Below are 20,676 nucleotides of genomic sequence, written 5' to 3'. Positions count from 1 at the left end.
ATAAGGATTTGGATACAAATACATGTAGATTAATGTTAATCAATTATAATTGTTAATGGACCGATTATAGTTGATTAAAATAAATAGCAATATTAAATTTGAGCTGAATAAGGAAATCAAAATCTGATTGATTGATTGATTTCAATCAATCTGAAATTTCAGACAGACTTGTTTCAGCTAAATTTTAGGCTGCCCTAGGATTGGGGTTTTGCAGTGCTATAAAAGGGCTGAGTCTCCAAGGCTTGCAATCAACTCATAAAGATTGTCTGCTCCATTGAAGACTGGAAGGATTGCAAGCTCTTGGAAGGATTCAAGAGCCAACAACTCAAGTAAAGCCCAGGAGCCCTTTGAAGATGGAAAGTAAGTTCCGCTGTGCATTGATTTTGATTTCTTACAAAGGAGTAGATCTTGGTTAAGGGGTTTAAAGTAATTAGGAAAACCTATAACATAAATCCATCACAACCATGATCGGTGTGAACTCCATTGGTCTCCCATGTTAGATTTTCTTTTAGCCGAGAAATTTACATTCAACTTGTAGCGTTCACATTTACAAAATATGAATACACAACGAACTAGAAAACTCAGCATTTTCAAATGCAATGGCCGGTTTCTCAAAACACTCCAAAATCATCGTTGTTTTGTTCTCCGCGGGATATCCTCTTAACCCAAGTCAGTTTACTTTCTTCCTTACAATGCCAGAAATCACTGCTGCTTTTCTTTTGTTTACTGGATATTGTGGAGTTAACCTCCACGTACTCTTCCATGTCAATAGTACTGATCATCATTTCCTCCACAGGGATATGAATTGATGGAACAAATGGTGGTCTGGATATATATTGAATGGTGTCCCAATTGAGCCCCTTGAAAAACGAATGGTTTTTTATGCCATCAACAGTGGGTCTTTTAGAGGGTTCCTTCTCTAGCAACCTGATTATGAGATCTCTTAGAGGAGTCCATGGGCCTGAGAATTGGGGTTGTTTTATTAGTATATTGTAGAATGTTTCTTTCCTTGTTGCACCCTTGAAGGGTGTTTTACCATACAGCATTTCATAGAGTAGAACCCCTAAAGCCCACCAGTCAACTGCAAAATCATGACCCATACCCTTGAGCATCTCTGGGGCTACATATTCTTCTGTGCCCACCAAGGAATTGGACCTTGTTGGAGGACTGGACGGTGAGTTTCTGGTTTTGTTAGCTGGAGAAACTTGCGCAGAATTGAGATTATTGGGTATCGGCCTGGGAGAATTTTGGGGTTCATCAGGCTGGCTATGTAATGGGTTTAGGCAGGACATTATTGAACGTTTAAGGTGCGGAATGTGCACGCCCTTGGACTGTCTGTGCTGACGTACATTTGGAGTTACTGAAGGGGTTGTGAAATGCTTGAGCGAAAGCCTGGTAGAGAGATCAAAGTCTGTAAGCATGATGTGCCCACTAGCTTGCACGAGGATGTTCTCAGGTTTGAGGTCTCTGTAAGCTATGCCCTGGTTGTGTAGGTGCTCCAACGCTATCACGATCTCCGCTGAATAAAACCTGGGAAACCACCGCAGATCAAGCCTTAGATGATTGAAAACTTATGTACAATTTGACACTTTACCTTACATATATGTAACAGAGAATTCATTGATATCGGTTAGTCACTTAGAGCCGAATAACGTGCAATTTAATTGAATTGAAATGCAAAATTATGAAACTTTCATCAATTCGGCTGGAGAGAACGTCCGCATAAATGGAATTAGAACTGTAGCGTTGAACTCAGGGAATCTGAGTGGGAAAAAATCATATGATATATTATGGGTTTAAATTATAATGATTATGTAGTAAAAGATCTGTGAAGTTTGTGCCTCTTGATATCCGGATAAAATTGGATAAGAAAATTAAAGTTGAAGATGAAAACCTGTTATATGATTTGGGGTGGGGTTACTAAATATAACAAAGATAATGTTAAGTTTGTATGAGAACGGATGTGAATAAAAGAGCCGGGCAGTCTACAAGGAAGTGTTTTTCATCTTTTACTTTATTAATATTGAAAATCTGAGATTCTATGGAGCCTTGGGAGTAGACTACCCTGGAGTTTCACTTTGAAACTCATGAGAATTAGTTGTTATCTTAGTGATGTTCATTTTTTTCTTAGTGGTGGTCAACACACATTGGTGGGATTGATCACCTCCTTATAATATCTTAGCTTCCTTTTACCCTCCAACTCCTTATCATTCCACTACTTCTCCTTAAAATTGGAGGTAATAGTATCTTCGACACTATATTTGCTTCCCATGATGATCACCTCTTTAATCCCCCAATGGTTGAGCCAAGAATGAGCATCCTTATGCCACTCGCGCTTGAGGCGAAGGTGGGGGTTTTGACTAAAGTTAGAAGCAATTTTTGGGAGCCTCTTGAATTCCATGTTGTAAAGCTTCTTCTTATACATCAGATATCTAAATATAGCCATACTTTCAATGAAGGACATGCCCAACTTCGATCAAGAGGACCAGATAAAAAGTATATCCCTTGATATATATACATGTGAGTTTGTGAACTGACGAAATGTTGATTATATATATGTATATATGAGTTTTGGAAATACTGGTAATATGGCTATCCATGTTTGAATGGTTAAAATTGTTACACAATATTTATGTTATAGTACTTTTATTTTAGTGGGTTTTTTTAGAATACTGAATTATTTATGTATTATATTTTCAATAAAAAAAAATCCTTGAAATTGTATTACCTGCTTTTAATAAATTCCTATTAAAACTATTTTGTTTCAAGTGAGACACCTATATATATTTCATTTCTAAATATTGCTAATTCTATTCCATTTATAAAAGTAGATTAAAAAATATTCTATCGATTTATCTGTCGGTGAACTGGTTGGAGGAAGATTCAGTCAATCGAGGATAGATAAAATATATCCTACCGATCGATCTGAACATAAGCAGGCTGGACAAACATTCAGCCCGTCGATCTAGCCCTGAGCAGATTATCGATCTGAACATAAGCAGGCTGGACAAACATTCAGCCCGTCGATCTAGCCCTGAGCAGATTAATTGTGGCTGGGGTGAAAGACCAACCAGGATCCTATACGGCTGGTTTTCTGCGAAATCTCGTTAAGCGTGGCAGCTTAAAAATAAGGCCCGAGGTGGGGATCGAGTGGCCCAAAGCTTGAACAACCCCATGGAAACTCTGAATACAGTCCTAATGAATTGTACAGACAGAAGTCGGATTCCGATCTTGAGTCCAGATGTAAACAGCCCGGATTGTACGCCTAGAAATATGGCTTAATGGAAAAAAAGTGATCTCGCCATCGTAACCAGGGTAACAAATAACGGCTGGAGCTAACTAGTCATATATTGGGTATTTAATGCCCTCAGAGCAGCACGCCACTTAGCTTGATAACACGGGAGCAGGCAAATATTATTTAATGTCGCATTTGCCCGCTCCCGTGTTATCATGTTAAGTCGCGTGCTGCTCTGAGGGCATTAAATACCCAATATATGGCTGGTTAGCTGAAATAACTGGCTTGCCAATGGGTAATAAGTGTTCGCAACCAAGGTAACAAATAACTGGCTTGGCAATGGGTAATAAATGTGTCGGGCATATCATTGGCTTTCCCATGGGTAGTAAATGATAACTGGCCTGCCAAAATCAACTCATAAGCATATAAAACCCCTGGAAGTGACCATTTTTTCAAGAAAGCATAATAGTTACTCATCGCAGGGTTTGATTCCTTGCACCGCTCCATATGATCTATGATGTGCTTGCTTATTTCTCACACACAGGTAAAACTGAGAAATATCTTACTGAAAAAAACTGAGAAATATACTTTCTAAACTTCAAAAGAATGCAATCTTTCTCAGGCAAGGATCAGCAATGTTGTTTCTGATCATATACATATACAGGCAGAGGAGAATACCAATATTTACATTAAAAATCACTGAAAGGAGATTATCAATATTTACATTAAAAATCACTCATCCAAAAACACAATGCAAACTTCTAATTACCTGATGACGGATTCTGAAAATGTTTTTTCAGCTTGTTCGTGCCTCAAATTATTGAGATCACCTGCAGGGCAGTATTCGCCTAAGAATGCAATAATTTTTTCGGTCTCCAGTCGACCTAGAAATGGCGACAGAAATGGATGCTGCAATGCAGATGAAGACAAAATGTCGAACTCCACCTCTGTCCTCCTTAACCCCTCCTCCTTTTTCATCATCACAGATTTGCTTATCACTTTGAGTGCCAAGGATCTTTTGTCATGCTTCTCATCAATAACCAGAAATACAGTGCCCATGGCTCCCCCTCCTAAGACTTTCACAGCCTTTAATTCTTCCAAACTTGTAATATCTTCCATCTTCATGATCCAGATTGCAATATCCCCCAATTCTCCAACCCTAAAACTGAGCTTTTAACTGTCCATAAAATGCCAAAAACAAAATCTGAGAAGGATTCTCTGAGGATTTGGGATAGTGGACACTGTGAAATTATTTATATACCCACGAAGTGTTTATATATATAAAAAGTGAGGAGCATTAACGATATCAGACAAAGACGTCGTGATAGCAGCTTTGGACATACATTAAGCAATATCAGTAGGTATTGTGCACCATAATAATAATATGGTCTACCAACAGAATAATGCAGTGACATCTCGTGCACTCAAAGCTATTTTCTCCCTAACCTGCCGAGGGATGTTTCTAATAATGTGGACAAAACGAAGCACCACGTACGGCAACAACTATAACTTATTATGGAGTGTGATGTCAATGTTTTTGGTAAACTAACAGAACGAAACAGTTTTTTTATCGGTTAATGCGAGGTTTTTTTTTTAATTTCTTTAAAATTTGTCAAAAATTTATTGAAATCACAAGTTTGTTGGGTAATTCTTGCACAATCGAAGTGCTCTAAGGATTTTTCAAGGTGCTGAATCTATATATATAGTCAAAAACCTGGTTTAAATAACACAAATCCAAATTTCAACTTAAATTTTTCTGGCAAAGTCTAAAGTCTCACAACTCCTTCCTATATGACAACTCCTTCATATATTATTTGTCATTGTCAATTTGAAAGCTGAAACCCTATTATTATTGAATGGATTGTGCAATAGTTGAAGTGATAGCTAAATTTAATTGAATTGTAGATTTTGGAAATATTTTAAAATTTAATAAATAGAAATTAAGTCAATTATTTTAGCAGTAGTCTAAGCTAATTTGTTCTGAAAATCAGGGAAATTTGGGCAAACCAGCCTGCTAATTTGCTCTTAAAATCATCGAAATTCCAGCGAGATTTTGATAAAATCTGGCAGGAATTTTTGTAAATCCAGGTTACAGCTGTCAAACTTCAAGATTTTGGGTGCCCACAAGTTTTTGATGGTGTTGAATCTATTTCCACTATCAAAAACATGATTCAAACACTGTTACTACTAGTTTTTTGGAAATTTTTTAGACCGGATTCCAACCAATTTTTAATTATCTAAACTATTCTTTACCTTATTATCGAGGCCATTATTTTACTTAATTCTTTTTATTAAATTTAAAAAATGGCTGGACAGATTTGAAATTAACCAAAAGTGTGAATTTAAATTCCTACAGTAGGAATAAACATGATTAACTCAAGCTCTGGAAGATTCGAAACTCGTAGATTACGAATAAATGGTGTTAAGCGATAATTATTTTATCGAATAATTATAGTGTACTCATTGTCACTCCCAATCTTAACCAATAAAACTCTTTCCAGAAAAGGACGACACTGAGACCCATGAGTTCAGTTAATAATGTGGTTACACAGCGTAAAAAATTATCAAAAGTTTTATTATCCAACACTAGTTTTCCCAATCTATTCAAGTGGTTTTTCAGCCATTACCAGCAGTACCTAATCCATGAGAATTTTATAATTATTTAAAATGTACGGATCCACTCTAATGGTGTTTCGGAAGGTCCGTGTTAGTTGGATCTTTCGGAAGGTCCGTGTTAGTTGGATCTTAATGATTTATTACGGAGAATGCAGGTTTGGTTGAATCTTTATATAGAATGCACGTTTGTGGTTTATTTATTGTTAAAAATAAATATATGGTAAATAAGTAAAGATAAAAGATTTCAGTTAAAAGATACACATAAAATAATTATATTTAACAAAATTATTTATATATAGTTTTGAGGGTTAGTTTAATTGGTGAGTCTTTATGGTTAAAAAATTTAGTCATTATAATTTTTTTTGCGATTGAGTGATAAGGTTCAATTCTCTAGACACTCTTAATCATCACCAACAACTCATAAATTAACTTTCATAAAAACCTTTGCTATTGAGTGATCGGGTTCAATTCTCTAGACACCCTTACTCAATCATCACCAATAACTCATAAACCAATTTTCAGATATAGAATGTAAACATTAACTCTAAATTCCCCATTAATGTTTACATTACAAAAAACTTATTGAAATCACCCATAGACAACAAAATACATAATCATTCTTTAAATGGTTTACACCTTCCAAATCAACACAGTCAGAAAGTTGGATTCCTAAGTTCCACTCCCCAATCACAAATCTCCCAAAGTTAGTTATTGAACAACATCCCAAGCTATCGCATAACCTCACTAGAAAACCACTCTCACCTCTTCATCAATGAGGGATCCTTCCCTAGATTCACACCTATCAAATTATTTGGACAACCATCAATGTTTAGCATGTTTACTTAACTATAGTTGTTCTAAAAGAGTTTGAGAGGTTCAAATTTTTCTTCATTGAAATCATCATCATCAAAATCCAATGAATATTCATTTGTGGCTATGTTTGTTGATTTTTTTACCTTCCCTTTTAATTGATAGCTGGCACAATTTTTGCAATTCCACGTTGTATGTTGTTGTATGCCCAATTTTCCTGCAGTAGTAGCATTCGAGTTCACTTTTATTTTCATTTTTCTTTGTCATCCTTATCTTTGAATATAATGTATTTCTGCATCCTTTGGATTTAGCCTCTTTTCTTCTGCCAAAAGTGTTGCAATTGTCTCATCTAATGTATGTGAAGACATTTGACTTAAGGTGAAGACGACATTGCTAAAACTTGAAGGTAAACTATTTACTAAGATGGCTTTTTCATCTTCGTTTTCTACCTTAGCATCAACATCAATTAATTATCTTATAAGAGACATTAAATTACTTACAAGATTGGACATAGATGTCTCTTTATTCACTTTAAGTCTAAATAACTGCAATTTTATGGAAAAATTTGCATTTGTAGCTTTAGCAGCAAACATTTGAATCAAGTGCTCCCATATTTCTTTAGATGATTTAGTGAGATTGACATGATGTAACTATGAACATGAAAGAGAAAGTTTGATAATGGACTTGGCTTTGTCATCTCTATTTTCCCATTCAAGTAATTGTTTGGCATCTATAAGTGCCACTTCTATGCCCCACACATTTTTATTCATTAATTGCCTATGTACTTTTACTTTCCATGAGTGAAAGTTTAGGCCACTAAATTTTTCTAGAACCATGAATTCCATGATCATAAAATATTAAAAAACTAACAAAAAATGATTTTCAAACTTTAATACCGAGGTACCTTTTTGTAATTATCGATGCACCCTCTGTAATTGAAAAAAATGTTGCAAGTGCTTAGTGAAGACAACACACCTTGTCGCAACGTCACACAACAAGCCTAAACAAACTCAAGCATACTTGGTCTTCTGTGTGGCCTCATCCTGCCATCAAAATGGATGACAGGTAATCTGATGACCATCGAATTCTCTCACACATTCCAGGGTACAACGAGCCTACACTCATAGTCAACAAGACTTCAATGCATAGGCCAACACTCCTCTTCATATCCAGAAGGGTCTCAAGCGGAACAATTTACCAAAATTCTCAGTTAAACAAAATAACTCAGCTGTCATAGTCTCCACAGGGGCTCAATGCAACACTCAATGCTCTAAATTAAGTCCGCTCATAACCACACTCCACCCACAAAACTTAGCTCCTCTGCTTTAGACTTTCAACAATGCCCGAAATGACCTTGTCCTCCAGACCAGAGTACTCACCCTCTGTGTTCTTCATCAATATTGTCATGCCTGGTGGGAAGGCCGACGAGATTCAAACAATGAGCAAGGGAAGTGAATAGATCTAGCTCCTTAGTGTTATCTACCTATGGGCCATTCTTTGTCCACTTACAGTTGCATACTCGACTATTTTCTCAAGTTGCAACAACCACACACACAAACTCACAACAACCACACCCTCTACTTTAACACCTTGCGCTTTGATACCAAATAAGAATGATAAAAAAACACACATCTATTTCACACAAAGGTATGTATGCGTCAACACACACAAAATTTTACGTCATGTATTACTTTATAATATAGAGTTTCTCATATCTAACTTATTCTTAATTTAGGAGGAGAGGTTGATAGAATTTCTCAATCAATTGGTCTTTTACATCTCAGTAAATAGTAAATTGTTTACCTTCAAGTTTTAGCAATGTAAATAGTTGGTCTGTCAGATATGAGATCTGACTGAAATAAATGTAATAAGTCTTTTACATCTCAAAATCGTAGGAGGAATAAAGTCCCTAAATTTAGAAAATTAACTCTTACTGGGGACTTAGAAACATAAATGAATTCTTGGTTCTCAGAAACTCTGGAGGAGACTCTATATCTGTCCTTCAATCTGGGACCCTCAATTGAGTCTACTGAACCAAGGGAAGACTCACTCATTCAGGACCTTAGAGCAGTGCATCCCGTATCTTTTGGTTCCCAGTGAATCTAATGTCCCTAAATCTGAGAGGGTTGGGATCTACCCATTCAAAAAGATTCCTAAACTACCACATCATGGAAACTATGATGTCTAAGGAAAAAACCTCGGAGATCTTACTCCGAATATGCCCAACATGGCATGGTTGCGCTACCAACTCCTCTGGAAAATCGGGTGGACTTGCAGCAATATGGGATCCTACTTTTTTCTCCTTTCTGGCCTACAAACTGATTTCAGGCATAATTTTGATAGGACATGCTCAGGGCTGGAGTTGTAGACTCTGAATTCTTAATATGTATGGCCCTTACATAAATTGCAAGCCTTTCTGGGAATTGATTGACAATTCAGGCTTATTGGATATTCACCCATTAATCATTGCAGGGGACTTAAATTTAACATTGAATGCGGGTGAATGTTAGGGGCACAGGGCTAATCCAGATCCTCTGGTGGCATTTTTCACAGATCTCTTCAACCACAAGGCTCTCTGTGACATTTCTCCTGATCCAATATGTCCAACATGGTGAAACGATAGGATGGGCATGGACGACATTGCTAAAAGAATTGACAGATTTCTGGTGGACTCCAATTTATCACTTATATTGAAAAGCCTCAAGTCATGGAATTTCTTCTCAGACATATCTGATCATGACGCCATCATCCTGGAATGGCTAGATGACCTGGAGGACATAAAAAATTTGTTCAATTTAACCAAATGTGGGTTAATGAGACTGATTTCTAGGACCTGGTTCTGCAATCTTGGTCTAACCCTCTCTCTCTTGATAACACTGATCCGTCAAAGGTGGTTATTAAAAAGCTAAAGAGGATGAAAACTATGGTAAGGATATGGATTAAAAATAAAAAACGAAATCTCAGAAAGGAGCTCCAATCAATAGACTGAAATTTCCCTACTGATGGATCCTATTGTGTCGGGCTACTTTTCTGAACATTATCACTCAACAATTTTAGACTTGATTTCCAAAAAAGATAAAATCCTAAAATTACAGGAAGAAGATTGGCGCCAGAAAAGCAGACTTGCATGGATCAAAGGAGGTGATCGAAATAGAATTTTTTTTCATAGGGCTGCGTCCAAAAGGAAACAAACAAACTCAATTTGGTCAATCGAAGATGAAGCAAGGCATACTTATACATCCTTCAATGATATCAAAGAGAGAACATTTCAACATTTCAAAAATCAATTTCAGGAAAGGGAGGAAATTCATGTGGCTGATAAGATGGAACTAGTCGATCCCTTTCCTACATGGATCAACAATGAAAATACATCAACGATGGACAATCATATTACCAATGAGGAGCTGCTACAAACCCTTAAGGAGATGGACAAGGACAAAATTCATGGGCCCGATGGCTGGCCTTGTCAATTCTTTCTTTTTTTCTTTGATCTAATGGGCCCAGATTTGGTAAAGATGATGGAAGCGGTCAGAATCTCCGGCAAAATTCCAGGTGCAATTAATTCAACCTTTCTCACTCTCATTCCTAAGAAACACAATCCTCTATCTCTCAATGACTATATGCCTATTTCTTTATGTAATTTAGTATATAAAATGATGTCCGAACTTATTAATAGCCATGTCAAAAATATAATCTCACCATATATTTCACAAGAACAGTTTGACTTCTTTACCAATATGAGAATCCAAGACACAATGGCCATTTCTCAAGAAGGCATTCATTTAGTCAAATCAAGGAATCAACAATCAAGTTTCATGAAAATTGGCCTCATTCGAGCCTTCGATTGTGTTGACTTAGAGTTCCTCAGTATGATCCTATACAAAATCGGTTTCAAACATAGACATGTCTGATGGATAATGGCATGCATCAAATCTGCATCTATGGTGGTTCTCATCAATGGGGAACCCACTAATTTCTTCAAAATGAACAGAGGATTGAGACAAGGTTGTGCTCTATCTCCTCTGTTGTTTATTCTTGTAATGGATACATTAAGAAGGGGGATCAACTCCATGAAAGAGGTCAGTGCCATAAAAGGTTGTGGGATATCCAAAAGTAGTTGACTATCACATCTGATGTTCGTGGATGATATTATGTGTGTAGGGGAGGCAAAAATCATAGAATGGGAAGCATTCCATATGACTTTTCTGAAATTCAGCAATGTATCTGGGCTTAACATTAATAAAAACAAAACAAAACTTATTTCTGATGATGGTACCTCGATGGAGGTAATCAGGATTGTTGCTATGTTTGAGATTAAGATTTGCCCATTGTCAAATGGCTTCAAATACCTGGGATTCCATTTGAAACCTAGATATTACAAGCTTTCAGATTGGGATTGGCTTGTCAACAAATTCGAGCGAATGTTATGCCACTGGGATCATAGGTGGTTAACTCTTGGAGGCAGGGTTGTCATGATTCGAGCGGTTTTCCAAAGCATCCCTGTATATTGGATGCATATATTTCACATCCCTCAATCCACTATGAAGAAGATTGAATCCATTGTGTGCCATTTTCTATGGTCGGGATTTGGCACGAAAAGAAAAATCCCCCTTGTTGGCCTCAATCTAATCTCTAGATCAATTAAGAATGGAGGCTGGGGCTTCCTTAATTTCATAAATTTCAATCTGGCTCTTTTGTCTGCCAACCTATGGTGCATCTTTGGAGAACAGGGTCTATGGAAAAAAATCATGGCTGCAAAATATCTTCATAACAGTGGATTGGAGGAATGGATTCACAATGGTGTTCCATCCACTACATGCATGTCTGCAACTTAGAGAAGCCTACGGTGCACAGTCCCTTGGCTTTGCAGTAACCTGGTTTGGGTTGTTGGCAATGGTTTACAGGTCAATGTGGGGATGGATGTTATTAAAGGCATGCCTAGAAGACCCCATTTATCCGCTCCTATCATCACCTCCCTTAATCAACAGGGATACTCCACTTTGGCTAGCATTGTGAGGGGCCCTCAGATGCTCTTGTCTCCCCCAATTTGGCCACATGCCTGGGAAATTGGCATCTTGGAATATTTGGCATCTGAATGGGAAGTTTATCGTAGCAACCTTAGCCATGCCGGTATCATGTTATCCTCCCGTACGGATTATCTGGTTTGGGGCGGTCATTTAATGGATGGAAGAATTTCAGCCACAAAAGCATATGAACACATCATTTCTTGTTCTCCAATCCTGCCATTTGCCAAGCTCACTGCACAATTGTGGTATTGGGATGTTCCACTCAAGATTATATGCTTCACTTGGCTTATTCTGTATAATCAGATTTTAACCTGGGACATACTCATGAAGAGAGGATTTGTAGGACCTGGTATATGCCCTCACTGTAAATCTCCATTGGAAGACTATATTCACCTCTTCATTCACTTCCCTTTCGTACATGACATCTGGAAGAAAGTATCCTCTCCCTTGGGGACCCATGTCATTGGTGATAGTTCGTCCATTGCGAAATGGATTTTCTCTTGGGGTTTCAAATCAAAAGAGCTTTGGAGCATTTAGCCCTCTCGGAAAGAGTACATCTTTGAAGAGACTTCTCCCAATCTTAATTTGACTACACTCGCATCATCACTCACTTTCAAGAGATAGGCCCCTGGTGTCCCAAAGAATCTAACAAGTTTATCGCTCTTGCTGACTTGTCAAATATTTTTCCAATTTGTTTTTTTGAAGGAGCTTCTACCGGTGGGCAATGTGGATGTGGTGTCTCCCTTCATATCAATTTAGTTATGTCTTATCAATTCAACCACTTTGATGACTTGGAAGACAACAGTACAACATAAATGCTCGCCTTATGGGGTGCCTTACAGGTGGCTTTATGGCACAATGTCGATTGCATTCTAGTTGTTGGTGGCTCCCTTTCTACGATCAGATGGATTCAGGATCGTAATGCCTTACAAATCCCCTGACTTTTCAACTCGATGTAGCAGAAGCCCCTCTTCTTAGAGATCTCCTTCCAACATGTCTTTCGAGAGTAAAATTTAGAAGCAGATGCACTTTCCAAGCGTGCTTTGTTCCTACTGCCTAGGCAGATTCATTATGAATTGTTTTCTGAGGGGATCTCCTTTTGTCTGGGTTCTTTTGATTTTTGTTAATCTCTTCCCACTCCCCTTGGTTTACTTTTGGTTTGCATGTCCCTGACGCGCTTCTAGGTTCCTCGTCTTGGTTATATTTCCTTTTTTGATCTTCTGCATTATGTCTCCTTTAACTAGACTTAGCTCTTTCATCTCCCTGTTCATGCTATGTTTCCATATGTGGCCACAAGGTGGCATTCACGACATTACTATGGTAGATTTAGCTTTGCATTATGGATATTTTCAACATGGGTATTTGCTCTAACAAGATCTTCGACAATATATAACATTTCCCCTTAATGAAAATATTACAATTTTTTCTCATAAAAATTACAAACAAACAAAAAGATTAACTCTAAATAAGCCCATAGTTCATGGTTGAACAATCTGCCTAATATAAATATTTTATAAACAAAATTTTCACCTATTTTTGAATTCCGTAAACCTCAATTATTAAAAAAATACTATTTAAATACTCTACCATTATATTAATCATATTGGTTGAGAGATATGATTAATCAGCATGTATATATACATTCCACTCTGAGCACACGGGTGGGAATAAATACATGTGCTGCGCTGCTGCATACCATTCACTAATTGTCACAATCCGTCAACCACGGATATAAAAAGTCATACGATTTTAATTTTGGGAACTTAGATTGTACGTAAGACACGGCAGCCACGGAGAAAAATAATGATGCAATGGTTTGAGAGCACAGCTATCTGAATAAGAGGAAATTGTGAGGTTTTTTAAATTTATTTTATAGAAGAAAGAAAGAAATTATTTTAACGTCCACGAGGCTAAAGATAGCCTATGGGACAGATTGCTTTTTCATCTGCTTGATGTATTCGGCCCTTTTTTTGTGAAGCTTCACAATAAATGCTCCCGTCTTCTCGACAAACCCCTCGTTAAATAGATTATCCCAAGAGTTAGCTGCCAGCGTATCTGCGTAACTTTCCCTGTTGTCTTTGAAGGCCTCACATTCTAAAATGAAATGTTTTTCTGTTTCCACTTTTCCGGAAGAACAAAAAATGCATACCCTTTCCTCCCACACTTCCTTTGGCCTTTTCCAGCGCCCTGTTTCACAACGGAGTTGATGAGAATTAGTCCTTAACTGAGCAATAAGAATTTTGGCTTTCCAAGAGATATTGGCCTCTATGTATGCTTTTGGTTGATGATTATGAGTGGGATTAAACACTTCAATATAGTAATTTTTCTTTCTTCCTAGCTCCTTCTCCCAAGTACGTTTGTGGAACTTTTCCATAACAAAAGCTTTTATCTCTTTGCTGTTTATGGGGCACGCGTTCAAGCAAATATCCCATTTACTAAACCATTTGTTATTTTGTTGCATCCAAGTTTTTTTGCTCTTGCACAATCTATCATTAAAGACAACCTTAGGCCATCTACCATCTTCCATTTGCTCAATTTTTTTTAAATAACTTATGACTCGCACCATAGCAATTGCTTCAATAGGAGCAGCCCCTGTTTCACTTAACAAGATATCATAAGGCACTGCACTTTTGATCTTAAATTTGTTTGTAATCAAACGCTTCTGAATTTTCTCAATTTGTCTCCACTGCATGTCGGAAGTACTACTAGCCCACAGTTCACAACCATATAGAATCACTGGAATCACTAGAAGCCCAAAAAGAGTTTGAGTGGTCTTCCAGTCCCATAACTCTGCCTCTCTACACCTATTTTGAAAAGCATAAAATGCTTTCCAACCCCCCAAAGTTCTTTTCTTTCTACAACCATTCCAGCTTAGATTTTTGTTGAAGTCAACTCCGAGGTATTTGTATTCCGCAACTTCTTCCAGAATGTTGCCTTCAAAGTAGAACTTATGTTGATTATGTTTTCTTTTCTTAGAGAAGACCACTACTTTCGTTTTGCTGATATTGACTTGCATCCCCACACTTCTACAAAAATGCTCAAGGGATAGTAAGTGCTCTTGCAAACCAAGCGCCGATTTAGCAATCAGAATAAGGTCATCTGCATACAAAAGAAGCCTTATAACAAACTTGCACAAATAGATACCATCACCTCCTTGCGAATTTAACCACTCCTCAAGCTTGTCGATATATAAACCAAAAAGGGTCGGAGACAGTGGGCAACCTTGCTTGACCCCGATATCGCTTCTAAAACTTTCAGAAATGCCTGCCGAAGTTCTAATTTTGACTTTCACCTCTTCATACAGTCTATGCACAGCTGCTCTCAAATGTTTAGGAACCCCAAGTTCCTCCATTCTTTGCCAAAGTTTATCCCTAGGAACCGAGTCAAACGCTTTTCTGAAATCAACAAAGCAACAAAAGACTTCTTCCTTATTCTCCCAAACTTTTTCAATGATGTGCCTTAGAGTTATGCAATGATCAACTGTTGAATGCTTAGGTCTAAAACCTGCTTGCCCTTTAGCACGCTTATTTCTTTCTTCTGCCCACTTGCTAATTTTGTTTTCTAGCATGCTTCCAAATAGCTTTGCAAACAAAGGGTTTATCATGATGGTCCTATAATTGGAGGGATTATTGATGTCACCGCTCTTGAAAAGAGGTATTGCCAGACTAGTTGTCCAATCTGTGGGGAGCCCTTGTTGTATGATGTTGTTGAAGATTTTTGTAATGTGAGGTGCAAGGATCTTTGAGCCCCACTTTAGATATTCTGCTTGGAGTTCAGCTAAGTCTTTTGCTTTTCCAACACCCAACTTCTTGATACCCATCTCTACCTCTTGTACCGTGAAGAGTTTAGTATCCGTGTTGACCAAGGGGGGAGGGTCAACCTTGGTTGCGAATTGTGTAAAGTTACAGACAACATTTTGAACCTATCATCAAATCATATATCACTCAAGGTACATAATGTAGTTATTGGTGGATTTGGTGAGTTCGAAATAAAAGTTATATTTAATTTTAGTAATCATTTTAGATGCATTTTAATTTTAAATTTATTAAGGAGATATTAATTTTTTTGAGTTGTAATTTTTTATTTCTCAAAATAAACATTTTAAAAAACACTTACGCCACAAAACATTTAATTTTTTAAATATGCAATAAATCAGAAAGTAAAAATAAATTTAAATGAATTACTTATATATATATATATATATATATATATATATATATATATATATATATATATATATATATATATATATATTTGTAAGTTTGGCAGGTCGCAATTAATTAGAAAGTAAAAATAAATTTAAATGAATTACATTTACATTTATATGTATATTTGTAAATTTGGTAAGTCTATATTTTCAACATGTCTAATATATCATCCTGGTCAAGGCCGGGAATTGAACACATGATTTCACATCACAGAGTGTCTTAACATAACATCTGATCATCGTCTATCCAAAACCCCATGAACTAATTACTTATGTTATTATAAAATGACTTTCTCATTAATTATAAGAGAAATAACTTTTTCCTAAATCATTATAAAATCTTCTACTTCTTTACATCACAGATGAAATAACATTTTTTCTCTTTGCCATAAATTTTACTTTAATAATTGTCATAAAATTTCCAAGAGTTTCTCATATCTCATTTAATAAATAATTGATATTTTTTGTTTTTTATTTTTAGTATAAAATTATAAAATAACATGTATAGCATACTAATATATTACAAATTTTTCATCTTAAATTCAAAACATAAATATATCACATAAATTTTACCCAAAAAACCCTTTTTAATATGAAAATGATTCAACATTTTTCACTACTTCTATAACTTTTATTATTTTATTTTACAACATTGACCATAATAAATAATCATTTAAATATTTATACTTAGTACTTGCTTACCATATCCGTAACGGCAAAATGAAGTCAATTCAAGAGAAAATGCATGTACCTTAAGAAATGGAGGATGATGAGCTTTGCCATTATATTCATAATACATTGGCCCCTAGTGTGAGGCACAAGATTTTTTATTTATTGTTTTGATTCCAAATGCCCATGCAGTGCATGTGAAAAGTGGAAGGTTTCACTTAAGCTTTGTGTAAATATTTTTACAATTTCTATGGGCATTTGTCCCTTGAATTTGGTATGATACCAGGAGTTTTTAAACGAACCAAATCCACTCCCCTTCTTGATCCACAAAATTGATGGCACAATCTAGCCCCTCTTAGTAATACATACCCACTGGAATAACGTAATACTCATGAAAATGCATGATTCTAACTAATATTAATGTAACATTAAAAAAAATTGATTCCAAATAATATCAATATAACATTTAAAAAAAATAAAAAACAAACAAACTTTTGAGGAAGTCTTACTATCCATGGGTATCATTATTTGGATTGTATATTTATTATAATTGATGGTAGTCCCTGCTCATAAAAAAATATTGATTCTATATTTACTATACATTATTTCTATGCACCTTCTCAACTGACCATTTTATTTTAGGATAAGGGTATTGCAATTTCATGGTAAATCACTTACATGAGTTTTTTTATTTATTAGTCCTTTCTATATTTGGTTGAAAATATCCTAAATCCACTTACACAATTTTAATTTTTTTTGGGTTATTACTTAGTCATTAGCCTTGCAGAAAATAGTGATATTGAGACTTCCTATAATATATGGCATGGTATCACAAAAGGTAAATAAAGACATTTTTTTCTTTTATTTTTATTTTTTGATACATGGGAACCGCTCTCGAGAGATGGGAAATATGTTTCAATAGTTCCTGTTCTCTCGGGAGCTTTGGAACTGCAGCGGAGCATTCCCTTTTCAGAAGGAATGACAACAGGAGTTGTGGATAGTTTTAGGAGCTTTGAAGATGCCGACCAAGAACTCAGGATCAGATTTTGTGGAGTTCCCAACTGTGGGAGCACTGACTTGACACAAATTGGCAGGATTTTATTTTGGCGTAAAAACAAATCCCCAATTCTCGCGAAACTGACTCCTAAGCATCCATAAATGCTGGTTCCTCAGGCCTACTTTTCACTCATGAGTGATTCCATCACTGAGATTTGTTGTTGAGAGCAGGAGGAGAAATTTGTGTTAATGTTCACCCCAGCGAATAGTGGGTTGATAGTTGACCCAATGAACAATTTAGGAACACTGCAACGATTTTTCCCTTCAGCAATAGTCGGCTTGTGTTTCACCCATTAGAGGTACACATAACGAGGGCTACATTGTTCTTTGCTTTGATAATAGAGGTACACATAATAGAGGGCTACATTGTTCTTTGCTTTGATAATTGCGTTTCTCCATTAACACATTAAGTTCACCTCATAACATTATGACATTATTCCGATTTACATCGTTATTCATCAACATATGCAACTATGTAGAAAGAACAATATCATCATCATCAATGCAACAAAACATAAAGGAACAATAGAAGAAAAACATGCACACATAGAGACACTAGGATTGGTCGGAGACTACGACAAAACCCACTACGGGGAAACCCTTGCAAATTCTTCTTCTTCTTAGATAATCATCAAATGATTTAGCAAAAGAGAGTACAATGATCCATATCTTCATCAATTTAACAAAACAACAAGAACATCCATGACATGACCCTAAACATGCTTATACTTGAAAACCATGATCCTGAGGACTGTAATGCCCTCTCACTGACTGTAGTCAACTATTGAATGTTGTTGTCACTGAGAGGAAACTTTGGAGTACTGATAATTCATCTTTTGGTCTCGGAAGCTTCTTGAGACACTCTATGCGAGCATTTGAAATTGACCTGGACACTCCCAGGTGAACTACATGTGAGCGTTTGGGGCCAAACTAGACTACAGAAACCCTAGCCTCTCGGATGCTCCCTTAGACATTGTGTGCGAGTGTCTGAGACTTCCTAGACACTCCCTTGACCATACTGTGTGAGCATCTGGGACGAAAATCCTTAGTTACGAGCGTGGTCTGAGACTCATAAACCCTAGACACGTGCACGTTTCGTCCTTGTAATTTTAGACCGTTTGTGCGAGCTTTCCTCTGTTAGACCTGTGTGAACCAAATAATAGAAGAGAGAAGAGTGTGCTTGATGATTGTGTCCAAATGAGCTTGAGGTCTCTTCTATATGTATGCTTTCATGAGGGTCCACTTGATGTTGAGGCTGACCTGTCCAATTGTACATGTGCTTAGGGCTGACCTAATCCAATATACATGAGAGGATAAATAAATTCAAAAACCAACTTTTTCTTGTCCAAATAAGATGATCTTTAGGTCAATTTTGGTCCTCTTGAAAAGAGGAATTCAATGCAATCATTATCTTCATCATGTGAATTGTCCAAAGTGGAATTTGACCGCAGTTTCATAATTTTAACACTCCCTCTCAACTAGGGAGAATTCCACGTGCCAATATCTGTCCATCGATCAATATGCCATCCTGGTATCTCAAGTGTCATCACTGATGTAGTCGCCATGCCATACAAATCATCAATGTAGATGTCAATCCATCCCTTTCTTATCTCTTGATCGTCCCTGCTCATATGCTGAATATTCTCGAATCTAAAAGAAGAAGAATTTGTTACCTGAGGGGAGCTTAAGCTACCACCCTCTATTCATCAGGCTACTCGATATCTCTGCCACTGGGTTACTACCCCGAATTTTTATCAGCGGGCTACTACCCAGAATATTAGTTAGTGGGATAATACATGGAACGCCTGTCGATGGGCTGTTATCTGGAATATCAGTCAAAGGGCTACAACCCGAAAATATGTCATCAGGCTACTACCTGGAAATATGTCGACGGGCTACTACCCGGAAATATTTCATCATGCTACTACCTAGAAATATGTCGGCGGGTTACAACCCGGAAATATGTCAACGGGCTACTACCCAAAAATATGTCATCATGTATTTTCATTGGAGAGCATATCATCAGGGAGCACATCTCAACCTGGAACCATATCGGGGAGCTACTACTCAACCCAAAATCTCATGGGGGAGCTACAACTCAACCCATATCGAGCAATAGGTAATATAGGGGAGCTACTACTCAACCCATCCTATCGCCTACTGATATTCCTAGCAATGACCCTCAATAGTCATGTGGTAGAACACCTGCATCATAATCCTAGCTTGAGTGAGATACCCGACTTACAAGAGGTAAGGATCTCACACCCCCAAGCCTCCTCACCTGTTGGCTAGATGGAGAGGGATAATCCCAACAAGCCCATCTTGTGGGTATGATGCCAATTGGGGTATACTCTGCAAAGACCAAGATAGGGTGAGCTACTACTCCAACCCTATGGGTAACAAATAGGGGTGATACCCTATTCTCCAGAGTTCCCTCAACCCTAGGAGTCCTCTATCTCAATTCCACACCATGGGAGCTCGGAGAGGGAGGAAGATCTTGGGTCAGTGTCCTCGATCAATGCTTCTCTCATCATACTCATATCATCGCAATAGTATCAGGTAATCATCATGTATCAATGGAAATTGTATCTTGTTCATATAGGACATCAAATCAAATATCATGTTAGAACATAAATAATCATATAAATCACAAAAGGATACCATAATAATCCTCCCTCTCAAAGAGGTGTCAAACAAAAGCCAAAGCTTGTCTCGTACATCTGCACCATCTCAATATATGAAAATATCTCATTACCAACTATATATATGGGATTCTCTCCCTCTCTATGTCATTTCAATGTATCCATGTCATATTCAAAACTTTATCAAACATCTCTTCAAACACTTCTTCGTGCATCATAACTATTCATGTTAGAAACATCATTCTGAACCTCGGTTGTGCTATAGACCTCTCATTTCATGGAAGGTTTCATACTAAGGCATCACTCATATGTTCTCATCTCATCAACACATCCATACATCCATATATCATAGGAATAATATCTCATACCAAAAATAGATCATCCCATGCAAGTATCTCGAAGGGTGCTCGGTGG

General features: G+C 36.9%; 1 protein-coding gene across 1 annotated transcript; it reads right to left on the bottom strand.

Annotated features, from left to right (window-relative positions):
• Window positions 1–465: 465 nt before the first annotated feature.
• LOC149252463 (serine/threonine-protein kinase OXI1-like) lies at window positions 466–4,486 on the bottom strand. Its single transcript, XM_089456668.1, has 2 exons — window positions 4,005–4,486; window positions 466–1,530 (listed from the first exon to the last, which is right to left on the bottom strand). The coding sequence occupies exons 1-2, from the start codon at window positions 4,358–4,360 to the stop codon at window positions 612–614; spliced, it is 1,275 nt and encodes a 424-aa protein (XP_089312794.1). The 5' UTR covers window positions 4,361–4,486; the 3' UTR covers window positions 466–611.
• Window positions 4,487–20,676: the final 16,190 nt, after the last annotated feature.

Source organism: Pinus tabuliformis, chromosome 7 (genome assembly GCF_031772625.1).
Source record: "Pinus tabuliformis cultivar Carrire ecotype Pingquan chromosome 7, CPIR1, whole genome shotgun sequence".
Classification (NCBI taxonomy): Eukaryota; Viridiplantae; Streptophyta; class Pinopsida; order Pinales; family Pinaceae; genus Pinus; species Pinus tabuliformis.
Note: the sequence above shows the minus strand (reverse complement) of the source record. Positions and strands in the feature narration are given on the sequence as shown.